The sequence below is a fragment of the Propithecus coquereli genome, unplaced genomic scaffold (assembly GCF_000956105.1).
Source record: "Propithecus coquereli isolate 6110/MARCELLA unplaced genomic scaffold, Pcoq_1.0 Scaffold243, whole genome shotgun sequence".
Classification (NCBI taxonomy): Eukaryota; Metazoa; Chordata; class Mammalia; order Primates; family Indriidae; genus Propithecus; species Propithecus coquereli.
Genome location: NW_012147986.1, coordinates 3938553 through 3963949, shown reverse-complemented (window position 1 = coordinate 3963949; position 25397 = coordinate 3938553). Strand labels below are relative to the sequence as shown.

At 45.0% G+C, this 25397-nt stretch overlaps 1 protein-coding gene across 1 annotated transcript in view; it reads left to right on the top strand.

The window, feature by feature from the left end:
* ANTXR1 (anthrax toxin receptor 1) overlaps positions 1 to 25397 on the top strand; it is a 275920-nt gene that overhangs the window by 164809 nt on the left and 85714 nt on the right. The window contains exon 17 of the mRNA XM_012646428.1: positions 7756 to 7836. Coding sequence (XP_012501882.1) covers positions 7756 to 7836 — 81 coding nt within the window. The remainder of the gene's footprint in view (positions 1 to 7755; positions 7837 to 25397) is intronic.

Sequence of the window (25397 nt, the reverse complement as noted above, 5' to 3'; positions counted from 1 at the left end):
TCTATTATGTCGTTTTCAGGAATCTGTACCTTGTGACTAACATAATATCTTTGCTTATAGCCAGGTTTCCATTTCTGTAATCTTGGGCCAATGTCCAAGAGAGAACATTAATTCTGCTTGAAGAATCCAATTTCTGCTTGAGAGCACGCTATTCTTCTATCAACTGGTAATTGAGGACTGAGTTTTATGCAATAAATAATATGGACAAATACATTTGGAAATCTAAAAACATTCCCAACACCCACTTGGAATTAGTATCAATGCAATGAGTATTTGTCATGCACCTACTATGTACAGGCACTGCCGGATACTAAATATACAGAGGTTCCCAAACCTGGCTGAGTATCAGAATCACCTGGGAGGGCTTTAAAAATACAAATTCCAAGGCCTAATGACTCAGAGTCTCTCAAAAGACTTCCAAAAGCACACTGGCTCTCTGCTTTTTCTCATCAAGTGAAGCTCTTTTGTCCACAAGGCCTCCAAATTTCACATCTCAACTCCCTAAGCACTATTTCTGTGCTGCCCTAGTTCCCACTGCCTCCACAGGCCTGGCTCTCGAGCTCCCCCCGCCCCCCAGTCTTTGTGTTAAACCACTTGTTCTGATCCCTGGACCACCAGCATTCACATCACCCAAGCACTTAGTAGAAATGCACATTCTTGGGCCCCACCCAAGATCTACTAAGTCAGAAACTGGAGGTGGGGCCCAGCCATCTGGGTTTTAACAAGCCCATTGAAAAAGTTGTCACCAAAGGTTCCAGCCAGCATAGGAGGTTTCTGGAGGATGGAAACTGGTGCCTGGATTGGTAAAGTAGGCAAAGAGGCCATGATCATACCTCCGTGATTGTCAGGAGTCTGAGCAATGAGACCCACATTAGATTTCACATTGGGTCCATTTTTACTACAACTGCTGGATTAATGGTAAGTGGTTGGGAATCTGAATGCCGTGGAGTCACCCAGAAGGCCAGATGGAAAAGGCCTATGATGCTGGTGGACTTGCTGAGCTCCTCAGCAGGGCTTCCTTGTTAGAACATGAGAAGCGCAAGTGCTCCTCTGGGCTGGAAGCTGATGCCAGCGCTTACTCAGCTTCTTCTGCTAGGTAGGAGACGGTGTGATTACTCAAGTTTGTGAGCCTGCTCCCCACCAGATTTGACCCCCTGCAGGTACCAGTGATGCTTTGAATCCCCAATAAATAGCACTGTACCTGGCACAAAGGAGGGACTCCACTGTCTCTTACTAGAGAGTTGAGGCATGAGATGTAATTATGAAACCACTCCCAGAGCATCATGCCAGTCAGACCCCACAGATCATTTTGGTACACTCTGTCCAGGCAGCTGACATTCTTCTTGCCATCTCTTTGACAAAAGGAGAGAAGAAGAGGTCATCTTAGGTGTGTCTGTGCTGGTTGGGCGAGGGAAAGGTGGGAACGAGGAGAACAGAAGCACAGAAAGGACTCCAAGAGTAACGTACACCGTGTGCGGAATTGAGGCAGACTTGCTACCGGAACGTCAGCGTTCACACTGTTCAACACGACCCGTGCCCCATCATGGGTCACGTTCTAGCCACAGTGCCTGCAACATTTGCTAGGCCTTGGACAAAACATTTAGCCTCATGTAGTACCATAAACCCTGTCTCCTTTTCCTGAACCCTCTCCCTGCATTCGCCAGGGCCTGGTAGGGGACAGAAGGTACACTCAGAAGAGTTTAGCAGAAGTGCGGGCAGGGTTAAGGGAACCCAGAGGGATGGTGAGATACCCTGGGACTAGCAACAGCCAGTGCTGTTCCCTCCTAGGCCTGCAGGCCAAAGAGGGGATGGTGTTACTGGAGCCCAGGGAGAACTGCAGCCCTGGCAAAAAGACCACCCGTGGGAGCTGCAGCCACAGAGCAGGAATCGGCACTCTAAATCCACCCCACCACCTGTTTTTATATGACCTACAAGCAAAGAAATCGTTTTTACATTTTTAAATGGTTATATAAGTACCTACATAGTATCCCCGATTTTTCCACTTGACCTGCAAAGCCTAAAATCTTCACTCTCTTGCCCTTTACAGAAAATGTTTGCAAGGATGCAGCCAAGACTGGAGGCAGGGAGGCAGGGAGGCAGGGAGGGAGCAGGAACAGATACCCCAACCTCTCTCTCATCTCGCCTGCTCATCTCCTTCCAGTGCCACCTGTTGGCCCGACCAGAGGGAAGCCAGCTGATGCAGAGGCAGGGCTTCCCAGGCACCCAGCAGGGAAGGCAGAGAAAGGCAGAGTGGATGGGGCAGGCAGCTCGGGGAGAAGGACCTGTCCACTCTCCGTCCCCCTTCTTTCCCCACTGTGAGCAGGGAGAACACCTCCACCCAGCACGAAACTTTCAGCAGGTACTGGGGAGACTCTTACGTCCCCAGTCAAGGTGGCCAGGAACATATACATACTGAATTGTATTGCACTGGACTCGCTTTTTTCACGCATTACATGACATGGAATTGAGAAGCAGGTGAGCACATTTGCCAAGCAAACCCGTGGGAACTCATGGAGGGAAGAGGTCCCCCAGTGGGCTCTCCTCCACCCGCCATCCCCATTAGACAATTTAGGTACTGACCACACAGACCACACCTCCCCTCTTCCTCATTCCTGGCTCATGATCAGGAAATTTTCCCTGATATTTAGCCTGCATTTTCCTCTGCTCGGTTTTCACCCCCTGGGTTTACAACACCCCATGCTTCTCATTAAATTGGGACTGACCATTTCAGACAAGTTAAGTCATGCCCAAATATATGGCCACCAGATAGATTAAAACCAGAACTGTTTTCAGGTTTGTCGGAGGCTTGCAGCCTTCAGAGAAACCATTTTTCTCCCTCTCCAGTAGTTCCTCCCCATGACTAGAAATGGCAGAAGTAAGGGCTGCAGGACAAAAGCCAGGCTCTGAGGGGTCAAGTTGGCCTGTGCTGTTTGCAGGGCCCAGAGGGGGGCGGTCTCTATTCACTTCCTGGGCCTTATCACCTTGGCCTTGGGGTCAAGCAGCATTCAGCCTTGAAACCATGCTGGATGAAGCTGCGTGTAGCCAAGTAAGAGCAGCCAGAGCATTAAGCGCTGTCAAACGTGCTGTTGATATTGAACAGATTTGGGCCCTCTCTGGCTACTTTGTAGAAAGGTTCCAAACTTTTCTTAAAGAAAGACCAAAAGGAAAGAAAAAGCACAAAACAAAAATTAGCCCGAGGGGATGTGTGTGTGTGTGTGTGTGTGTGTGTGTGTGTAGCGAAAGTTTCTAATTTTATCCATTAATTTATTTCATTTGAGAAGAAACCTAAGTCACACTATTCACCATGTATTTCAAGGTGTAAAAAATCAAGCGTCAGTCTACAGTGGCCCTATAAATCAAACTACTCTCAAAATTCTAAATCTCTGACTTCCAACAAACGAAGGCAGACAAACCAGAAAAGAAGACACAGCTGTTGCCTGGTAAGAAAAAAAAAAAAAAAAGAGAAAACCCAGCCCCAGACACCCGTGCCCCAGGGTGCTTGGAGCACTGGCTGCGTAATCGTTCGGCACAGGCTTTTGTTTAGAGAGAAACAAAAGCTATGGTTTCCACAGAACTTCCACTTTGTCTGCCCTCGTGGATTGGAAATTACTGTCTGAGGCTAAGATACTGTTTGGGAGCCCTAGTTGGTAAATTTCTCATTTTTATAGTCAAAATATGTCAACTTCATATGAAAGAAGCTATTTTTAAATGTCAGCTAATACACTCTGGCGGAGGGTTCCGGGGCTTGTGGAGAAATCTTTGTCTTAGCTTCACAGAAGCAGCTGGGCATTTTGCCTGGGGAGCACAGACCAGTGTCTTAGACGCATCCTGAGGAGAGGCTTCCGTAAGTCCAACAGCCAGATCTGACAGAAACGAGGTGGAGCCAACTGGGAAGGCTCCTCTCGAACTTCACGTAAAGCGCAGGGACTGGTTGGAAGAATCTCCCTGAGGCACTTCTGGCCCCAAAGGGACCTAGCCCATCTCTGCTGTCTTTAAATAACAGGCTGCTGGGCACATACAGAAAAATCTAGGCTCTGGAGCCTTTGTCATGCATTTCTCTTTTACTTTTGAGAGTTATTTTTTATCCTCATCTTCGTTGTAAACACTCTTTTTCCAAAGCTCACATCGACTCTTGCATGAAAAGCTACCTAACGGAGGAGTGGAAAGAAGTTTAGGTTGTGTAGATTGCCCAGATCGTTTTCTGTGCTACAGACTTTGGGGCTTTGGGTTCGTTTGTGGGACAGCCAGGGCTTAAAATGCTGAAGATTCCGCTGCAACTGGCAGTGTCACCTTGGCCAGAAGAGCCCAGTGACAAGCGCTCACCTGGATGAAACAGGCACCACAGGTTGGGCACGGTTTCAAGTGCTCTCCGTGCACTTACTCCTTTATTTCTCAGAACAACCCTCAAAAGTAGAATCTACTACTACTCTAATTTTACAAATGGAAAAAAACCAAGGCACAGAGAGGTTGAGTAACTTGCCCAAATTCACACTGCTAGTAAGATGTTTCATGGTTGATTTTGATAACTGCAGTGCATCCATTTGGGCTGCCAAGGAACTTGGTTCTTAACCAATAGAAGGAGAGAGAACAGGGAGCCTGGCGGTAAAAGGGCAATCAGGAAACTCCACAGAAAGCGTGATAGAAGATGAGGGCCTGCGCCGAGGCGGGAGCTGTGGAGACGATGGGGCAGGGGTGGACAGGACAAGGCGGCAAGAGAGCTGCTCTGTTACTCTGAAACAAGCACCCAACTTCAACATTTAATTTTGGACCTTATATTAATAACAAGTCTATAGAGTAGATGGTATTATGATCTCCATTTTAAAGATGAGAAAAGTAAGAATTAGAGAAATGAAACAATTTGTCCAACCTGCAGAGCTGGTGAAGAGGAGACCCAGAAGGCAAACTCGGGCAGTCTGGCATTAGTCACTTTGTGCTTGAACGCTACACTGTGTTACTACCCATTCTCCCTGCGTACCTCTAGGTGGTTTCTGCTCTAATGCTATGCATGGAGCTTTACATTTCTGCTGAATTAATTAACACACTTCTTTGACAGCCAAATTTTCTTTTTTTAGCCCCATCTCATTGCTCCTCATTTGTCAAGGAGTTCAGTGATTAGCGCACCGAGCGCTGTGGGTGGGCTGATTTACAAAGCCAAATACTGAGAGTCCTCCCCCTCCAAAAAAAAGGGAAAGAAAAAGAGGCATTCATCTAGGAAATCCACCTGATTAGATCCTGAAATATAAATGCTTATCCCAAAGAACCTTCAAGGAAAACATTCAGCTGATGGTCGAAACGGTTTAATGCAAAAAAACTATGCTGCACGCAGCAGCAGTTCTATCCAGCATTCTAAAGTCATTTCAAAATATTTTTAAAGGCTTTTGTAAATTCCTTGCCAAAAGAGATGAGAAACACTACACTTGGCAACACAAAGTTTAACCCACAAGAACTCGAACGACGGTTGATAAAGTTTCAAGAACACAGTTTTTTATGTGTATATATAACCCACCAGAAAATTTCAGAACTTGAAGTCTTCGAGATGATTCTTAAATTAACACTGCCATTACAAATGCTTTGTGTCCAAGAACTTGAACTCTCTAGACTTCACCAGCCTTTCCAGCGCTGTCATTCCAAGACCTCTTCCAGATTATGGTTTTCAAACATTCCTAAGAAATGTATTTTACATTTTGGCCCAGTATATGTCCACGCATGCACACGCACACACACACTCAGACACACACACATACACATTTAACTGGAAAAAATTTTTCACAAAACAATACTTATCCTCACCATGTGCAATTAATATTTCTTTTTCTATTCTAGTTTATTTCTTAAAAATTCTGGTCCTAATATACAAAATTGGTTTCATGAGGGCTTAAAGAGTTGCAACCCACAGTTTAGAAACCCTATTCTAAAGGATCTAAAATAGAGCACTCCAGTCAGAAGATCTGAAAGCAGAAGAATCTGCAGTTGGTGTAATAGAAAGTGTATGAGCTTTGGGATTAGACAGACCTGAGTTCCAGTCACAACGCTCCAGTTTCTAAGCTGTGTGCCTTTGGGCAAGTTACTTAATCTCTCTGGCCCTCCATTTCCTCTCCACAACCCTTTGGGACTGCTGGGAGAATTAACTGAGAGGACACAGGTGAAAGCTTGTAGCACTTAGGAGCATTTCATTCAACAAATATATATTGAGCACCAGATGCTGTCATAAGGGCTAGGCATGCAGAAGTGAACAAAACCAAAGCTACCTCTGCTTTCACTGAGCTGGCATTTCAGTGGGCAGAGACAGATGGTAACACATTAACTGCCATGTGAGTTATATTAAACTTATGCTAGTTTTGAGCCCAGGGCCTCACGAAGCATATGTAACTCACATGTCTCTTTATCTTGGGACCCACGTGAACTGTTTTTCAAGTTGCATATAACTCACACACAGAAAACAATAAAAATATTTTTTTCATTAAATTAGAAAGGAAAGTTTTGTTTTCGAAGTTTTATTCTATTTTCCTAATAAAACACCATGGCCCCAAGGAAAAAAATTTTTTTTTCTAGTGTGGCAGTCAATGTAATAAGCAAATAAACATAGAATATGTCTGGGAATGACAAGGTCTGTATTGGTTTCCTATGGCTGCCATAATAAATTACCACAAACTTAAAGGCTTAAACAACACAAATTTATTACCTTACAGTTCTGGAAGTCATAAACCCAAAATGGGTCTCAGTGGGCTAAAATCAAGGTGTTGGCAGAGCTGTGTTCCTTTGGGAGGCTCTAAGAGAGAATTGGCTTCCTTGTCTTTTTCAGATTTAGAGGCTGCCTGCACTCATTGGCTTATGGCCCCTTCCATCTCCAAAGCCAGCAACATTGGGTTGGTCCTTCTCACACTGAGTCACTCTGACTCTGCTTGCACATCTCCTCTTCCTCTGGCCTTCCTGCCTCCCCCCAGGACCCATGTGGTTAGATTGGGCCCACTAGATAATCCAGGGTACTCTCCCCATCTCAAGATCCTTAACTTAATCGTATCTACAGAGTCCTTTTTGCCATGTAGGGTAACATATTCACAGTTGCCAGGGAACAAAGTCATCTTTAGGGTGCTCTTTGTCATAAACTATGAAAACTTTGCCACTGACATATTCACTCTTCTCAGTTTCGGCCAATTACACACAACCCCAAAGGGGCTGTGATTTTGGTAATCTGTGACTGTGATGTTTGGTAATTTGTCTCCCAAGCCTGGGCTCCTGAGCAAGTTATAGCTGCTGAGTGATCAGCACACAGCCAGAGATCCGCATCCCAGAGGCCTTAAATTGATCTTGCCTTGTCAACACTAATGTTTAGTTACTTTCCCAAATTTGTCATTATTGTCTTCATTTATGAATTCTGGGCACTGATTGGGAAGAAAAAACTTTAGTGAAAAGTTGAAAAGATTGATTTGTGGTGGGAGGATATGCCCAGAAATGTGATAAGGACAAAAGCCAAGAGCATGAAAGAAATTTGTGTATGCAAATTTGGGGCTACACTCGGGTCTCAGAGTACATCCTTCGCAAGTATCAGAGTCCTCTGTTGTGTGTCTCTTTCCTCCTACACACATGAAGCCTGAATTCCGAACTTAGGGGTTGAAGAGTCACTCATCCCATCACAGCCATATTGTTGGTGCTATGTCATTCACATGACTGAAGAAGCATGGTGCCTACATGCCTACGGTGACTAGCCACTGGTCTGGTTTCATGTGTAATCTTGGTGCATTTGTTTTATTTCAGGGAAAACTCGATGCTTTGTGGGTCCTACTGAGGAAAGGATATGATCGTGTGTCTGTGATGCGTCCACAGCCAGGAGACACGGTAGGACTCATTGACGGTCACACACATGCACATTCTTTTTCTCTCTCCCTCTTTCTTTGTAGAGCTATTAATAGAATAATTTTCGATCCTAGAGAAGAACTAGAATAACTTCAGATATACAAATCCAGCTATTATTTAATGTTGTGACAAATCAGATACTAATTTTCAAAGTTCTGGTTGTTATATGACCTTGAGTTTTGATTTATTTTTCTGAAAAGGATTTTGACAGAGATATGTTGGATTTAGATTCCTAGAACTTGAGCTTCTCAATTTATGGGCATAGGGAGTGAATAAAGTAGGCCTGGCTGGTACTTTGGGCCAGTGGTAAGGAACAGGGGGCCAGTGCCTCCAGGATGGGGTGAGGGAATAACGGGGCCACAGGAAACTCCTACCATCTTCCGGCGGGTGTTGGGCCCAACTGGTCCAGGACCACAGAGGAGGGAAGATTTGTCTAGGCACTGTCAGGACCAAGCTTGGAGTGTCACCAGCCAAGAGGAGTTATAAAAGGTGGAGCCAGCAGAGACCTTAGAGACCAGCACATGCCTTCATTTTCTAAATGAGGAAATGAAGGACAAGAGAGGATGAATAACCTCTTCTGGTTCAGACAGTAAGTAACAATACTGGAAACAACTTTGGTTCTGCTGAAATGACACCATCGCTGTTTCTTCTTGTAAGAGCTAGTCTCTTTTCTGCAAGTTTTATAGAGCAAAATGTAGGACCAAACTCTCCCTCAACTACCAGCAACCTGTATCTTCCACTTGCTTCCTTGGAAATCAGGCACTTTAACCCAAAAGCAAAATAGAGGTGTCTAATTTAGAACTCCTTTCAAATCAAGCAGATGTGGGTTTCAACTTCACTACCTTCCTGGCTGGACAACTCCAGGAAAGTCCCCTAACCTCTTTCCACTTCATCTTTATAGAATAGATGAGAGCCAGACATGGTGGCATGCACCTGTAGTCCCAGCTACTGGAGAGGCTGAGGCAGGAGGATTGCTTGAGCCCAGGAGTTTGGGACCAGCCTGGGCAATGTATTGAGACCCCGTCTCTTAAAAAAAAAAAAAAGTGGTTGACAATAACTGCTTCATAGTGCAGCTGGTTGGGGAAGGTAACGCTTGTAAAGCGTTTGGGCCACGGTTGAACACTTACTTAGTAATGCTCAATCAATGGCAGGTATTCTTAATGGTCATTTACTTTGGGCTGCTCTGTCTGTGGATGGTTAATGCAGTTGGTTTGTGTTAGAGAGTCCCCATCTTTACTCTGCTCATCCCTTAACATGGCACAGCAAATAAACACCAGAGCACAGCCTGGTAGATAGGCCCTACAACCCCGCTCCCTTTGCACCTGGTGACAATGGGTGGTTTGTGGCTGAGGGAATTTGGTGCAAAGTTTTATAGCTTGTGCAGGCTACTGCCCAATTAGCTGCTCCTGCTCCAAGCTGTGGCAGGGATAGCAGGCAAGTACAAACATGAAACCAGGTCATATAAATACTGGATTGATGTGGCCCTCATGGCATATGGAATTTGAACTTCTGTCTGTGACAGTCAACAAGTACAAATTTCTATACCAAATCTTAAAGTAAAAACTCCACAGTTAACAGAAGTGAGCATAGGGCTTAAAGTTAGTACTCAGGGAGGTATTTGGTCTTATAAATCACAAATCTGATTTCTGTGGCAAATGAAGAAATTTTTTGTAGCATCCATGAGACTCCTCTAACAGATTAAGAAAAAAATAATAAAATACATAAACTGGTATTCAGCAGTACTATTTTTCATGACAGAACATGCTGGTACAGTATATAATCCCATTTTTTTCCAGAGCTACTGAAGAACATCTCCACTAAAATATGTTAACATTTCACTCTCCACTGACCAGTTTGGCAGAAACAAATTCAAAAACTGGGTCAACCTAAATGGGAGGGGTACAAGAAAAACGAAGGGTAGAAAGAAATATTATCATTTATAAGATATAAGAACACTGCTTGGGGGCAACAGGCTGATTATATAAATCCAAGAACAATGGAATAAAAACTGATGGAATTTCCTCAATGAATCACACCTAAATTGAATCTCTTTTTTACTAATTATGAATGAAAGTTTGTGATAACATTTGGAGATGTTCCATGTTTTTGACAAGCACAATACCACCTTGAACTTTAATTCTCCAATCATGCAAAATAATAGATTGCAGGTACAAGAAGTTTAAGAATTAAGATACCTTTTAACATATAGTCAGCACTGTGACAAGTCATGATTGTTCAGTTTACTCTTAAATGCGCTTTCTTTATAGAAGTCTTGCTAAAATTATAAGGTATATGAGAGAAATAGATGCAGAGAATTGTGACTTTGTAGTCATGGTGACTGCCACAGACATTTTGATGTACACATGGAGTTACACAAGAAAGCTGTCACAGATTAAGTAAGAGCCCAAATTCAGAGCTGCCTGTGGCTACTCAGGAAAGAATTCCAGGGGAAGGGAAGACAGTATTGTAGCTTTGTCTACATGCTTTTTCTGTTTTGTCTTGCATAACCTTAGAAGACTCACTAGAGACCTGCAGTGCTTGCACGGTGATGACTCTGTAAGAATTCCTCAGCATTGATTTATGGGGCTGACCACATTTTCCATAAACTCAAAATGACTACATCCAGGCATGTGCTCATGAACAAGAGTCACAGGTTCTGAATTTTTCCTTTAAAACAAAACAAAAACAAAAATCACCTAATTACATTCTTGGTTACATTCTGAATTGCTTCAAACATATGTTAACCTCGTAGAAACCTGGCAGTTCTTCCTCCTCTGTTCCTGTCTCCTCCATCCTCCCCACAGCTAACCCACCCCAGTCCTGCAGATGCAGACACAAGCCCACCAACAGAGCCTCTGAGGCTGCTGAAAGGCCAGAGTGCCTCCACCTCCCCAGAGCTGTCCACGCTCCAGGTCAGGGAAAACATGACTGGATGGCAGCTGGGGATGTGAATGCTTCCCATCTGCCATCACCCATCCTCCTCTTTCTGCCTGGGTGAGCTCACGGCTCCATGGTTCCTAGGAGCCTACCAGAAAATCCCTGGGCCAACATAAACGAGAAAGCACCGCAAGAAACCACTTCCATAGCAAACCAGCAACACATCTGATCCTAAGATTGTTAAAGTTCACTAAGTATATGATGTTCCCCTGCTCCCAGTATGCAGTCACCATAGTCTCCCTTCTAAAACATGGATCTCAACGATACCATGCTTCAGACTTGCAAAAGCTAGGGAAAAGCCCAAAATTCTTAACTTGGTTTATTAATAGAAAGGCCTCCCTTTCCATCTCATCTGCTTCTCACCCAGTTCCCTCATCACCTCCACATAGGCTCTGAGCACATGAAACTAGCTACTTGCCATGCCCTGAACGTGCCAGGACCTTTTGTGTCTCTGTGCCTTTGCTAAGTTTCTCTGCTTGGAATGCCTTTCCCATCCTCTCTACGTAGCAAATGTCTGTTAGCTTGGCAATATTGTTCGTCGTTCCCATGGTGTCCCTAAAAATACAAAAAGTTCTGGCCAGACCTTTAAAAAGGGGGCATTGCCAAAGCCAAAGACAGTCGACAGAGACTAAGCAAGAAAGTTTGGAAATTAGAACCTGTGTCCCATGAACGTTTTCCAGGATGGTTCCCAAGGCTTCCTGCACACTTTGGCCACTCTGAGTTCAGAAAATTTGCTCATCTTTCAAGGACAAATGGTTGAAGCAATTTAGAATGTTCAATCCAAGAAAGAAATAATTAAAGGGACCGTGAGAGCTTCATCTTGGTCCTTTCTTGGTCATGATGTGATGCATCCCATTTTGTAACCTATTTTTTATCACTTCACCATATTCAAGGAGTAATCTTTCCATGCCACTACATACCCTTGCATAATATCATTTTAATGACAGCATCTTCCCCTTTTGGCTATTTATTTCCAAGTATTCATTAGTGTAAAGGAAGCTGCAGTCAGTATCCTTGTTGCCATATCATTGTGCACAGTCATGAATGTTTCCTGAGGACAAAGTGTCCAGCTTTCTACTCCATCAGATGGCATGTAGAATTTTAAAGCTTTAACACATATTGTCAAATTGCCCTCCTGAAAGATTGTACAAATTAACTCTCCCATCAGCATCTTTGAAAAGCCCATCTCCCCAAGATGCTCACCAACATTATTAAACTTACCTATTTGATAGGTGCTAATTTAATTCTCATTTTCTATTATTAGTGAGGTGGAACAATTTTTTTAATGTTTATTTTCTTGTTTATCAATTGCCTATACGTGGTTTGGACCATTTTTCTAGTAGATATTTCAGTGTTGATTTTTATGTCGTTATTTTCTTAACCCATCTTCATTCATACATTAATCAAATGATTTGAGGGCCTACTATGTGTCAGATCCTGTGCTGTGCATTAAGTATAGGTGCTTACTCATGAAACTTAAAGTCTAACATTTTATATATATATATATATATATATAGAGAGAGAGAGAGAGAGAGAGAGAGAGAGCACCGAAGTTTTTCCTAGTTTGTCATTTACTTTGTAACTTTTTAAAAATACCTTGAAGTTATCTATAATTTCATAGTCAAATCTATAAATCTTCATAATTTCTGCCTTTGGTGTCAAATTCAAAAGGGTCTTTCCTACTCCAAGAGAACATAAATTTTCACGAAAATTTCCTTCTATACTTCTACTCCCTCAATCTCAGTTTTTGATGGCAATGTGAGTTTTCCCCTTTTCTATATCTTTCTGAGTATTTTAGTATAAATTTGGGAGAGGATCTTTGGCAGCTATGGGTCACATGTTATATTAAACTAGAAGTACTAGAACATTATCTTAAATTCTTTGAGGTTAGAATGTGACTTGGATTTATTCTGGGCCATCCCAACGGACAGAACTAGCCCCACAGGTAAAAGCGACAAGGAAGCAGATTTCATCTTAAGGAATTGAAGGATGCCAATTTCAATAACACAATGGGTTGCCCCAAAGACTAATGTTGCAGGTAACTAATGTTACCAAACAAGGATAAAACAAGTTAAACCACTAGGCCAGGGTACAGAAAGGGCTTCCTGTAGCAGATCAGTAGTTCTCAAACTTGAGTATCAGAACTGCCTAGAAGGTTTGTTAAAACACACCCATGCTCATGGTTTCTGATTCAGGAGTTCTGGGGTGAGGCCTCAGAATTAGCACATCTAACAAGCTCCCAGATACGCTGATGTGGCTGGTCTGAGGCTCACACTTTGAGAACCACTGAGATAAATTGAACTAGATGAACTTCAGAGTCCTTCTAATCCTGAGAGCCTGAGATTCTAAGTCAACAGTTTTATATTTATTTGACTACCAAGCCACTACTTCTCTATATTTCTCCATAGAATACCTATTGACACAATTGGGGAATAACTAGTCTAGCTTAAATCCAAATATTAAGCCCCAATCAGTGGTCTCTACTTCCTAGCAATAGGCAATTCTGTTCCTAGATTACTAATTTCAAACACAAAAACATAAACAAATTCAGAGATCAGAGTTCATGGACTCCAGTGATTTTCAACCTGTTTGTACATTGTGATCACATGGAGAGCTTTAAAGGGCAGATGTCAGGGTCCCACCCCAAAGGTCCTTTTTAACTGTTCTGGAATGAGGTCTGGGCAGTGGAACCGTGAAAACTTCCCAGGTGATTCTTGTGGGCAGCCAGGGTTGAGAACCAAGGAGATGGTCCAATTCCCTCTTGGACCATCTCCAAGAAGATGGGAAGCATCTTCTCTTTCCTTCTTGAAACAATTTAAAGGCAGCTCTCCACATGCGTCGGAAACCCTAAGAGTCTGACAGGCATAAGGGAAATGGATGATCACAATCTCCATGTGCTTTCAACAGCCGTTTCCTACCAGGAAGATGGGTAACCTAGATTCCGGCGGCCGCGTCATTACTGCCTGGGGAAAGAGGATGGAAAAGAGAAAATAGAACTGTGCCTCATATGTCTGTTCTGGATGGAATTCAGTCAATCTACCCACTAGCCTAAGCCTTCCCCATTTTTGCCCCAACTCGAACTCCACCCCCCTTCACATGCTCCTGTAGGATGCCGTCTTTGTTTTCAGCTCCTTGGGTTTCTCTCAGTTCTGGCATCAGGAGGCTGGTACATTCCATACTATCTCCAAGAACAAAATGCTAAGGCTTGCTCAGCTTGTTTTGCAAGCCTGGGTCTCTCTGCAATCAGAAGAGACCCGGGGAAACACACACGTAAATGCACATAAACAACGTTTGAAACTCATCTCAAGCACAGCCCCGAAGGTTGTGAAATCCTCCCCCGAGCTCCAGCGCCAGGGCTGCCGTCTGCGCAGCTGTTTCCAATAAGGGCGTGAGGTCCGTCACATGGGCACCATGTCTCCCTACTGTCGCAGAGACGAGAACAGCCTGGACAGGTTATCTGCCAGAGGAGAGAGCATCCTCCACCCTGCCCTTCTAAAGCAGATCAGCCTCTTGCAGCATAAGCAGACCTCAGAGAAAGCATCTGCATGCTTTCTCTCTCTTCTCTCTTCCTGCTTCACATTCCCTGCATTCCCTCTTTCCTCTTCCCCCTTTCCTTTTATTTTTTTCCCCTCCACTGCCCGTTTCTAGGGCCTGCTGTGGTTGCCTTCCCTGAAACAGTCAAAAGTCCATTGCACTCCCACTAAGAATCCCTGTCTGCACTGAGCACTAGTGGTGCCAGTTAGAGAAGACTGAGCTCTGACTTCCAGGAGCTCCGTGTAGGATGTGAAAGAGAAGAGAGGGCCAAGGGTTGTATTAACTGCAAATTAATTAAACAGAAGCATAAACTCACTCATGATAACTTTCGAAGTAACTATGATTTCCATTTTACAAAGCAGAAATTGAGGCTCAGGGAAAGGTATTAACTTTTCCAAGGACACACAGCTGGTATGGGGCAGGTCTGGGGCTTGAATTCACTAGTTTCAATCACACTAGGGATTTCTGAACTCCTTTGCAAATTCAACAGATACTTGTTGGGCACCTTGTCAGAGCCAAGCGCTGTGTTAGTGCTGGGTGTTCAACGATGGGTGAGCCCTGTGCCTGCCTCCAGGAGCATGGCCCGCTATGAAGGGCTCTGTGATGGAGCTGAGTGCGTGCGGTGCAGGGGACACCTGGAAAGGCATCTCGCCAGCCTTGGCGTCAGAAATGGCTTCTTGAAGTGACTTTTAAGCTGAAATCAGAATGGAGAGGGAAGGGGGAAGAACATTCTAGTGAGAGGGAAGCTTGAGCAAAGATCGGAAGGTGAGACTGTGGCTCCTTCAGGGAGATGCAGGGATGGGAGGAGGACACAGTGCCAGGTGGCAAGGGGGACTGAGGCGCAGAGGCACAGGAGTGTTGGCCGTGGAGCCTAGTCTGCCCAGCCATGGAGTCTGGACTCCACTCCGACGACAGTGAAGACTTACTGCTAGAGTTTTAAGGAGGGACTGCAGTGTGAACACAGGGGCAGTGAGGGATGATGGCAACCTGAATCACAGCATGGCAGGCAAGGAGGACAAAGCCCGGAGCTCAGAGATGTTGAGGAAGCAGAATCACTGATCTGGTGACTGCCAGGTGTGGAGTGTGAGCGAAAAGAAGGTGTAGCAGGGGACCTCCAGGATTTGGCCCAAGTGCCAGAGCTGGCCAAGCTGCCATTCACCAGAACGAGGGCACAGGAAGAGGAGAGCTTTGAGAGGGAAGGCAAAGAGTTCACGTTTTAATTTGGGGGTGCCTGAGGGACATCTGAGCAGAGAGGGCCAGCAGCAGGTCGGAACCAGGGTAAGGAGTGCAAGGCATCCATGGCACGAACTCAGAGGAGGTGCTCACACTCAGGTCATGCAAGTGTAGGCACCTAAGAGTAAGTGCCTCCCTAATCTGTGCCCTGGACACCTCGTGTGCCTCACGATAGTCCCAACCTGTGCAGGAGGCAGTTTTGCTGTGGCGAGAGTTCTGGGCTCGAGGCAAAGATTTAGGAGTCATCCACGTGACACCTAAGACCAATGTGAATACAGGAAGAACCGGGGAGGCGGGCAGAGAGAAGAGAAATAGGTCAAGCCCTGAGCCCTGAGGGTCACATCCTTTAAGTCAGGGTAGAGAAAGAAAAAGGAGAGCAGGAAGGAGGCCAAGAAAGGCGGGCCAGAGAAAGAGAGGTTGCAACAGGAGCATCTGAGGTTGTGGAAGCCAACAGAAGATAATACATCACGGAGGAGGGTGGAGTCAACAGTGTCAAATGACAGAGTAACTAAGATGCAAGAGCACTCCTCTAATGGCATTAGCAGTAGGAGGTCATGGCAACCTTGGTAGCCCAGGCCCAGTGGAATGGCGGGGACAGGAGCGAAGCTTAGTGAGCCAAAGCAGCAGCTGGAGGAGATCTGGTGCTAGAAAGCGTTCTTTGTCTTAGTAAGGCTGGGGGACTTGAGTGTGATCAGGTGCTCGTGACAGAGACCCAGTAGCGTAAAGAGTTGAAGAGAAGAGCCCATGGACAGAGTGCAGAGCCCTTAGGAGAAGCGGGTAGCAGGATCAGAGGGAAGCACCAGTCCTCCTTAGTGACGTGGGTGACAGGGCCCAGATGTGGGTGAGAGGGCAGGACACGAGGGCAGCCCTGTGATGAGGCTGCAGGAGGGGGCAGCCAGGCTTGGGGCTCCTGGGGACAGCCACACCTTGGGAATCCATCGCTCCTATCCCGGCAGCACTTCCCCAAGTTCCAGAGTGGATGTCTGTACTTCCTCAGGAAACACGGTGGTGTCGGGATTCAGTACAAAGGCAGGTGTAAATAATTCAAATAGATGGGAGTTCATTTTCTTCCTTTCCTTCCCCCTGAAAACTGAAACTGACCTCAGAGAATTTCAGATACATCTCAACATGTATGAAGCCTTTTTTTCAGGATTATTTTATGTTTAAACCAGCAATGACTAAAATAATCAAGTTATGTACATATGAAGTCCTACTTGAAGGTCAAGTTCTTCTTGCACAATAAACAATAAGTTTATCTTGGCTTTTTACACTGAGTAAACAGAGATCTTCAGAATTTCTATCAGTCTCTGACACCAGGCTGTAAGGCTCTCGCAGATCTGGAGGGAAAGTCCAATGTGCTGGCCTCTGACTCCTGACCTTTTATAAACTTTTGTAAGAAGTGGATCATTTAAGAAAAAGAAAAAAAGAAAGCAAATTATAGGAAATGTTCCTAGAGGGTGTGATTTATCTTGGCACGGCACCTTCCCTGGATGTTTGAATTCTCAGTAGTATTCACCCAGTTCTCACCCTTGGAAGTCCTTCCTTCGCTGTCTCATTGGAGGGGTACATGAGTACTTAGAATTCTTGGCTTAGTTTCCTGAATTTAAGAAAGAAAAAGTTCAAAACAATCTGTCCACAGCAAAAACCAAACCGTACCCAAAACCTGCAAAGTTAACCTTTTTCAGAGAAGTTAAGCCCAAAGTTGATGCTGCGAAATATATCATCTTGAAGGTTTTTTTTTTTTTGCACCAACTTCCTTCCTCTACTTAGGAAGTCTCTGTAAGTATGTAAGTGCGAAGGCAATGATGTGATTGAGTTCTCTCCCTCCCCTCTTCCCTGTCCCTCCCCCTCCCTTCTTTCATTTCCCTCTTCCAGTTCCCCCAATCTGACCCCCCTTTTCCTACAAGCATACACACTTAACATGGACATACTGGAGTGTTATCATCATCATCATCATCATCATCTTTCAGCTTCAACTTGTAGGACTTTCAACTTCAAATTGCCTCATCTCCCAACCAGCTGCAATAACAGAAGGTCAAGTCCTGGTGTCAAGTTGCAAACAGCAAACAAGGGAGAAGTAAATGCTGAGGCTGAACAAGACAGGGATGGGGATAAAACACCCCTGTTCAAATTCTCTGACCTCATATTTTTTTCCTTCCAAACAGAAATATGATTGAGGGAGGTAGGGCTTGGCTCTAGGGTCAAAATTTCACCCAAGTGCATAACATTTTAGGAAGTTTGCTACTTTGTCCAAACATGATGTTTGTGTCTGGCCACTTGGCTTCTCTGGGCCTGTTCTTCCAGCTGATCGCACTGGAAAAGATCTCCTCTGGGGACATTCTGTAAGTCTGTGATAGGCATCAATTAAGAATCCTCATAACCCAAGCTGGTGGGGAGTTCTGTGCTAGCCTGAAAGTGTTGGATTGAACCCTAGGTGGCAAAATCTGACCTAGAACTTGGGCATCCGGAATTCACAGCGTGGGGACGAGCCAGCCTGCTGTAAAACATCCACACACACCCATCTTCTCTTGGATCTCCATGACCACCCCGCCCCAACCTGACACTCAGTCTCAGGGAGGGACTGGCAATTTCTCATAGCCCCAGTCCGTTCATTTCAGAGGCATGGAGATTGAGGTCTGGAAAGGTGGTCTGGTGAGACCCCCCAAGCACTCCCAGGTACATTATCTCATTTACCCCCCATCACCACCTCTTTTTGCATATAGGAAAGATGAGGTTCAGATATGGTCCCTGACCTTTCAAGGTCACAAAGAGTATATTAATGGAAGTGGCAAGACTAGAACCCACCAGCCCTACAGTGCCCAGCTTTCCTTGAGTCCTCACCCCAGGCCAGAAGAGGAGGGTGCAAGTCCAGATCAGGCTTGATCTCTTGAAGAGAAGGTAGGACCAGACCCAACTTTGGAGGGCAGAGCTAGTCCTTGTCACCCAACGCCTTCCCTTCCTGTCCTCCTACCTTCTCCCACTTCCCAGCACCTTTCCATTTTTACACCCTGCCCAAGATGACATGACCACTGATGCCCTCCCACACGGCTGCGCTCTGCACAGGATGCCGCGCCCCCACGTTCCCTCCTGTTCTTTTGCTCTCCATGCCTCCCTTTGTACCACCAACACTGTGTCTTGGACAGAGTACTCCCATTCATTCGTTAAATACATCTCTAACTCCTCCTCTCCAGCAGGCACCAGGCTGGGCAGTGAGGATTTAGCATGAATAAGACAAGATCCCTGCCCTTGTGGAGTATACACTGGAGTGATCGGAAAAGATCACTGAATTACAACTCCATGTGCTCAATGGTATGAGAGGGAATTGGGGGTTCTTTGGGAGCATGGAGCCAGGAGATTTAACCCAGGCTAGGGGATCAGGGAAGACTTCCAAAAAGAGGAGAACATTCGGCTGAGACCTGAGGATGAACTCTCCCAGTAAAGTGAGGGAAAGGCCTCTAGTTGGAGGGACCAGCATGTGTGAAAGCCCCGAGGGGAAAGGAACGGAGAGAGGTCACACAGGCAGAGAGAGGACGCACAGGCCAGCAACCAGGGAGGGAGGGGTGAAGAGCCACTCCCACCTGGCTCTGTCTTCTCAGAGACACTGGGCTGAAGTCCCACTTCCTCCTAGACCCTCCCCCAGTCAAGTCTCCTTGTCCTTCTGCCTCCTTCCTTCCTTCCACCTCTGCTTATAGCTAGTGCACAAGGTTTAGCACCACTTTAATTTTAACCAGTACTGACTTTTCACTCCCTGAATAAGTTGTCAGCAATTTGAGGGAAGGGACCATAGTTTTGTTTTTTTTGTTTTTTTTTTTCCTCTTTCCCTCACAGCACTGAGGACATAGCTCCATTTGTTTCCTTGTCCCAGGTGATTATGGCTTTTTCTGCGACCTCCAGGTCACAGCTGTTTATAAACTTTTATGATGTGCCCTTTGTAGACAGCTGCATTTTTGTATCGGGCAAGGAGACATCTCAATAAATCCTCTGTCTTTTAATGAGGAGAGAGAATTCACAAGGTCTTCTAGGGGCATCTCCAGATAAAATGAGGCTGATTAAGGGTTATTAAAACACTAAACGTTTATTACAATTGCTATACATAGTTTTTGTCATTGCCATCCATTTATTAATAACTTTGACTTTTAAAAAGGTTTGTTTAGCCAGGCATGGTGATGCAAGCCTGTAGTCACAGCTACTCAGGAGGCTGAGGGAGAAGGAGCCCTTGAGCCCAAGAGTTCTAGGCTGCAGAGAGCTGTGATCACGCCACTGCACTCCAGCCTGGGCAACAGAGCAAGACTTTGTCTCTAAAAAAAAAAAATGTGTTTGAAAATAGAAAGTTAATTAAAAAACAACTCTCTTAGGCTTCACTATTCTCACTTTACAAATTCATTCTTATGCCATTTGCTTAATGGTTAGTGTTTTTCCATTTTTTCTTTTTGGCTAATGTCATTGAGATAGAACAAAGTCAGGTTCAGAATCCACATTGATGACAGAGTTAGCTTTGGGGATGCTCATTCCATTCCTCTAGGCTTCAACACCACTGTCCATTTCTGTGTCTGCTCCCAGCATGCTGAATGGCGTGGCCCTACCAGTGGCACCCAGGCATTGGCCTCAATGACTGGCATGCCTATTTTTCAAGGGCTCTATGGTTCTGACTTGGATACAAGATTTAAATGGCAATAAATCTTGTGTAAGCCTTTCCATATACTCTCCTGGTTACTAAAGGTGAATTATAATGGGAAACTCTAAATGTCACAGAGTCTGGAAAATTGGACATCATAACGGGCAACCATTCCCCTTTGCGGTATAACTAGTAAAAGTGGGCCTAATGGAAAGTCCACTGTGGACTCATCCCTGTTGCTGTGCAGGACAGAAAGTGTTCCCTTCTTTCTCTTTCTAGCAAGGGAAGTAGTTCTGACCACCAAGGTTGGGATTCTTAGGCGTGGTGGTAGAGAGAAAGGGGAAAGCCAGTGAGTAGTAGGAGCAAGCTGACCAGAGACATGAGGCCATTGCCTCAACACCCCACCACATGTGTAGGCCTAGGGAGTGCCCTGCAGGCCTCCAGAGACAGCCAAAGCTACTGCAGCACTGAGGCCCCCTTCTGTGCTGGTAAACAGTAAACACACCCCCCAATGTCAGGAATAAACCCATGAGAACCCCACATGGCCCATGGTCCCCACAGCACCCATCAGCCACACTGTCACATCCTACACTAGATCCTCTGCTGGTGGCCCTAAGGTTGCAAATATGTTTGCTAATGGATCAAAACAGAATGTCCTGGCAAAAACTGAATCTTACAAGTAATTAGCATCAAGCCATCAGCCCACATGTCTATGTCCCACACCAGGCCACTCATAACCACGTGGAGGCTTCCAGAAAGGTTACCCGGCCCATGTGAAAATGCCTATGTCATCCAGCAGTGTTTCTGTGCTTTCAGATTGCTATAGACTCCAGTGCTGGAATGCACGTTCTGACCCTCACTGTGTCATTCACAGCCAGACTCTGATGCCTGTCCTTTATAAAACTCACCCAATCCATGTCCAAAACTAGACCAGTAATAGATTTATGTATCAAAGAAGAACACATAGTCTTTGGATAACTATTTCAAAATAATTCTTTTGCTCTCTCAAGCTCATTCCTTGATAACATGTTTGGTTCTAATTCATTTCCAACTCTGATTTTTTAATGGCAACAATCGGATTATTGAAATGCTTTAGCTTTGTAAACCATGGCACAAACTGTTCCTCCATGAAGAAATAGCTTTTCATAAATCTTCCCCAGAAATGCCAAGATTAGAGGAGGGGCACATGATTTGATTCTAAGTGAGTAATCCCAGCACTTCCAGGAGAGAGAGAAAGACAGAGAGAGAAAGAGAGAGAGAGAGAGAGAGAGAGAGAGAGGGAAAGAGAGATGCAGTTTCAAATACAGTTTTCCACGTCTAAAAGAGTTTGTGGTAATCAGAGGATAAAAGTCTTTTCATAGCAGAATTTTGAAGTCTTAAAAGAATTTTCTATTTGGCTCTTCATGGGAAGAGTTGACCAGGGCTTTTTCCTTCACGTGCAGAATAACACTAGACAAGTTAGTGGGATTACAAATGGGCTCACATTTTACAAAATTATTTGTGACCTCCCCTTTACCCCCACAAGTAGCAAAAGATGTTTTTAGATCTGGAATATCCCAAAAGCAATGTCTAGAGTTGACTATCCAATAAGGCAGCCACCAGGCACATGTGGCTCTTGAGCACTTGAATGTGGCTGGTAAAAAAGACATGTGCTATAAATACGAAATACACCCTGGATTTTCAAAGTAGTATGAAACAAAGAATGTAAAATCTCTCTTTAATAATTTTTACATTGATTACAAGTTGAAATGATGGCACTCTGGATATACTGGATTAAATAAGATATGTTAGTAAAATTAATTTCACCTGTTTCTTCTTATGCTTTACAAATGTGGCTACTAGAAAACTTTAAAATGCCCATGTGGTTCACATTACGTTTCTGCTGGACAGCGCTGGTTCAGAAGATTAGCCTAGAAGACACTTGTGAGAAGGGAGACGACATGATTTCAACCCAGGCCCTGAGTCCTCCAGCCATTTATATTTTGTGGACACAATAAGAATGTCAAAAATTATGGGTCTCTGCCCTTCCTGGTTTTCTAGTGACTGTCTTTCTGGGCCAATTCCTACCCCAAACTTCTTATTCTTAGCGAGAAGTTTTGTATGCTCCAAACCAGCACGTCAGAGTTTGTTTGTTTTTTAAGCAAACAAGCATTTAAGGGGGTCTCTCTACTGCTTCTTCCTGCAGCCTCATTACAGAGAAGAAAGGGCTTGTAGCATTTAAAACTTTGTTCTGAGCATCTGTACATTTTTAGGATCATCTGTTCTACTTTATCTTTGAAAAATTCCTGGGAAGCAAATACCATCCCCACTTTACTGAAAAGGAAACTGACTTGACTAGAGCAATAATGATAGCTCATATCTGCCAAGAGCCATATAATTTCTAATTCTTTTCTAGCGCATTTCTTCTGATAAGCCTATGATGTAGGTATTCTCAGTCCCATTTTACGAATGAGGAAATTCTCTTTACAGAGAGCTCAAGAGTTAGGCCTCACATTGTATTAGAGGAAGTAGCATTTATTCATTCAACACGTATTTATTTGTTGTGCTAAGCGCTGATGAACAAGGAGGATATGGTCCTTTGATGGAATTTGTGCCCTAGGATTCACAACCCCCAAGGGTTAAGTGTGTTATCAAAAGTTAAGATAGGGTGGTGAGTAGAGACAGAAGGGATGGCGAGCATGCGTGGTCAGAAAAGCCCTCTCTAAAGAGGCAACATTGAAGGTGAGCTGTGAAGGGCAAGAGGGAGTTGCCATGTCAAGATGAAGAGGCAGCAGCTAGCACAAAGCCTGCAAGGCTGGAAGGAGCGTGGCATGTTGGAGGAAGTCAGAGGCCAGCATCGGCCAAGTGTAGTAGGAGAGAGGTGGGCAGTGAGGTCAGAGAGAAAGGCAGGGACAGTGGCAGGCAGGGCTTGTAACCCGGGAAAGGTGTTTGGATTTTACTCTGGATGTGATGTGAAGGCTTCATGGTGTGGAGGGCTCAGCATAGGAGAGATATCATCTAATTAACGTTCTACAAAGACCACATTTGACATGTGGAAAGAATCGATTACAAGGAGGCCATGGTGGAAGCTGGAAGATCAGTGAGGAGGTTGGTGCAGCAGTCCTAGGTGAGAGGCAATGGTGTGGACCAGCGTGGACCTAGCAGAAATGGCAGGAAGTGGACGGATTCTAGAAGTATGGTGGATATAAAGCCAATGAGACTGGCTGGTGGATGCCTGTCCCACTTTATACCTGACTGTTTCTCCAGCCCTCTTTACCTCCTGCTGTGTCCTTCCCAAAGCACTCTGCCCAGGGAAATATAATTCTCCTTCACTTATGCAGTAGTAATGCCCAGAAAACAGAATGATATTCCAGCAGATTGTCATTGTTTATCACCCCTTGGTTTTGCTTCGTTAATTCATTGTCCTGCCTAGCTGTTAGCCTCTTAATTGTTTGTGTTGACCTTTAGAGACACATCCAAGGATAAGGAGGCCTTGCTGTATTCTAAAGCCACTCGATGGGAGTGAGAGCGAAGTGATTCTACACTTTCAGTCTCCTTTTGGCTGGCAGGACGATGAGCTGCTTGCCTGTTCATGTGCCCTGCTGCCATTTGAAAACTGAAAAAGTCATACATGCCAATCATCAGCAAAGGTCCCAAGCACCCTGCAGCACAGCATATGTAAGAACCAGATGGTGTGTCACAAAGTGATTATCTGTATGCTGCTGACAGTAAGATGAAGAAGAGAGAGATCATGGGTGGAGGGGGCAAGCCGGAGGCCAGGGCTGGTCTGAAAAGACTGCAGAGAGGAGGTGTGACTCAGGCTTTTCCTTAGAGGATGCTCTCAGGCTCTGGCTAAATAAAGAAAAACAGGAGGGATATGAGATCAAAACAGGTTGCCAGTCAGCAAACACTTACATGTGCATGCATATGTATATGCAACTCTTCCTCCAGCCAGTGAAAACATTTTCTTGGCTTGTGCACTGAGCTTCATTAATACTCAAGGGCAATAAATGCTCTCAGTGTTAAGGAATGAGAACTCGCCCTTCTTCACTTACGAGCATAGTCTCTTCCCAGGAGCACAGAGAGGGATCAACTGTGGCAGCAGGTGTTGAGCACATCTACAGAGACTCCACAGCCACCTCTCTCTGACGTGAGGGAGTTTTTACTCCTGCGCAATGAACTACACTCCCTCAGAAACCTTCACTGGCTCCCACTGCCTGCCTACTCAAGGTGTGTTTTGTGGAACACTTACTCTACAGCTGCTCATAGGTGTCATATAAGTTTGGAAAATGCTACGCTTAACAATATTAAAGAGGCCTAATAGGCCTGCGGGATTTCAAAGATGCTTTAGCAAGCCAGCGTGCTTTGGGAATCTCCAAAGGGAAGACATATTATGCGGCATTTCCCAAACTTGTAAATTATGGATCTGTTTTCAGAGAGCATCACTTGGGACTTACGTCCTGTGGAATGCGCTTTGAGAAATGTTGGGCTAAGCAGGATTTCCCCCGTGCCCTCCATAGCTGGCCAGGCGCTGCCTGCCTCTCAGAAGTCCCACACAAAGCAGACTGAGCCCTCGGCATTGTTGTCACCTACACGCCTATGTATTCTCAAATTACCCTGCCCCTTCTTCTCCTCTCATTGCAATTCGGGCCAAGTCTGTCTTCTCTGTAAATTGTTGCTGGTGCCTCCCAAGTCTGGAGATGCCTTTTGCTTCAGACGGTTGTAACATTGCTTTACATCACACTCACGCAGCATTGGATAGCTGGCTTCTACCCCTTCCTGCCTCTAATACCTCACCATGGTAGACGCTCAGTAAATTCTCTATTAAAGAAGAAGAAAAGCAGGAAGGAGGTAAAGGAGGAGGAGCACAAAGAAAGAGGTAGGGGAGGAGGATGACAATAAGGAGGTAGAGGAGGAGAGGAAACCAGGGAGGTGACAAGCAGAAAGAGAATTTCACAGGACTTTAGATGTGATACTTTTCTTGAGTGTAGGTAGGAGGCAAAGCCCGGGAAAAGCGGCCTTGACTACTTAGTGGAAAAGATGCATGAGGTTCTGCTTATATGACCAGCCAAGGCAGCTCTCGGGAGGTGGACCCGGCTCCATGCTGCACTTTGCTGAAGGGCAGTGCCCATTCGTAGGGCGTCAGATCTAACTGGGGGCTGCAATATCTGAGAATGGGCACAGATAATGACCCCTTAACCTAACCTGTGCTTTATAATAAAATTTATATATATATTACACTACT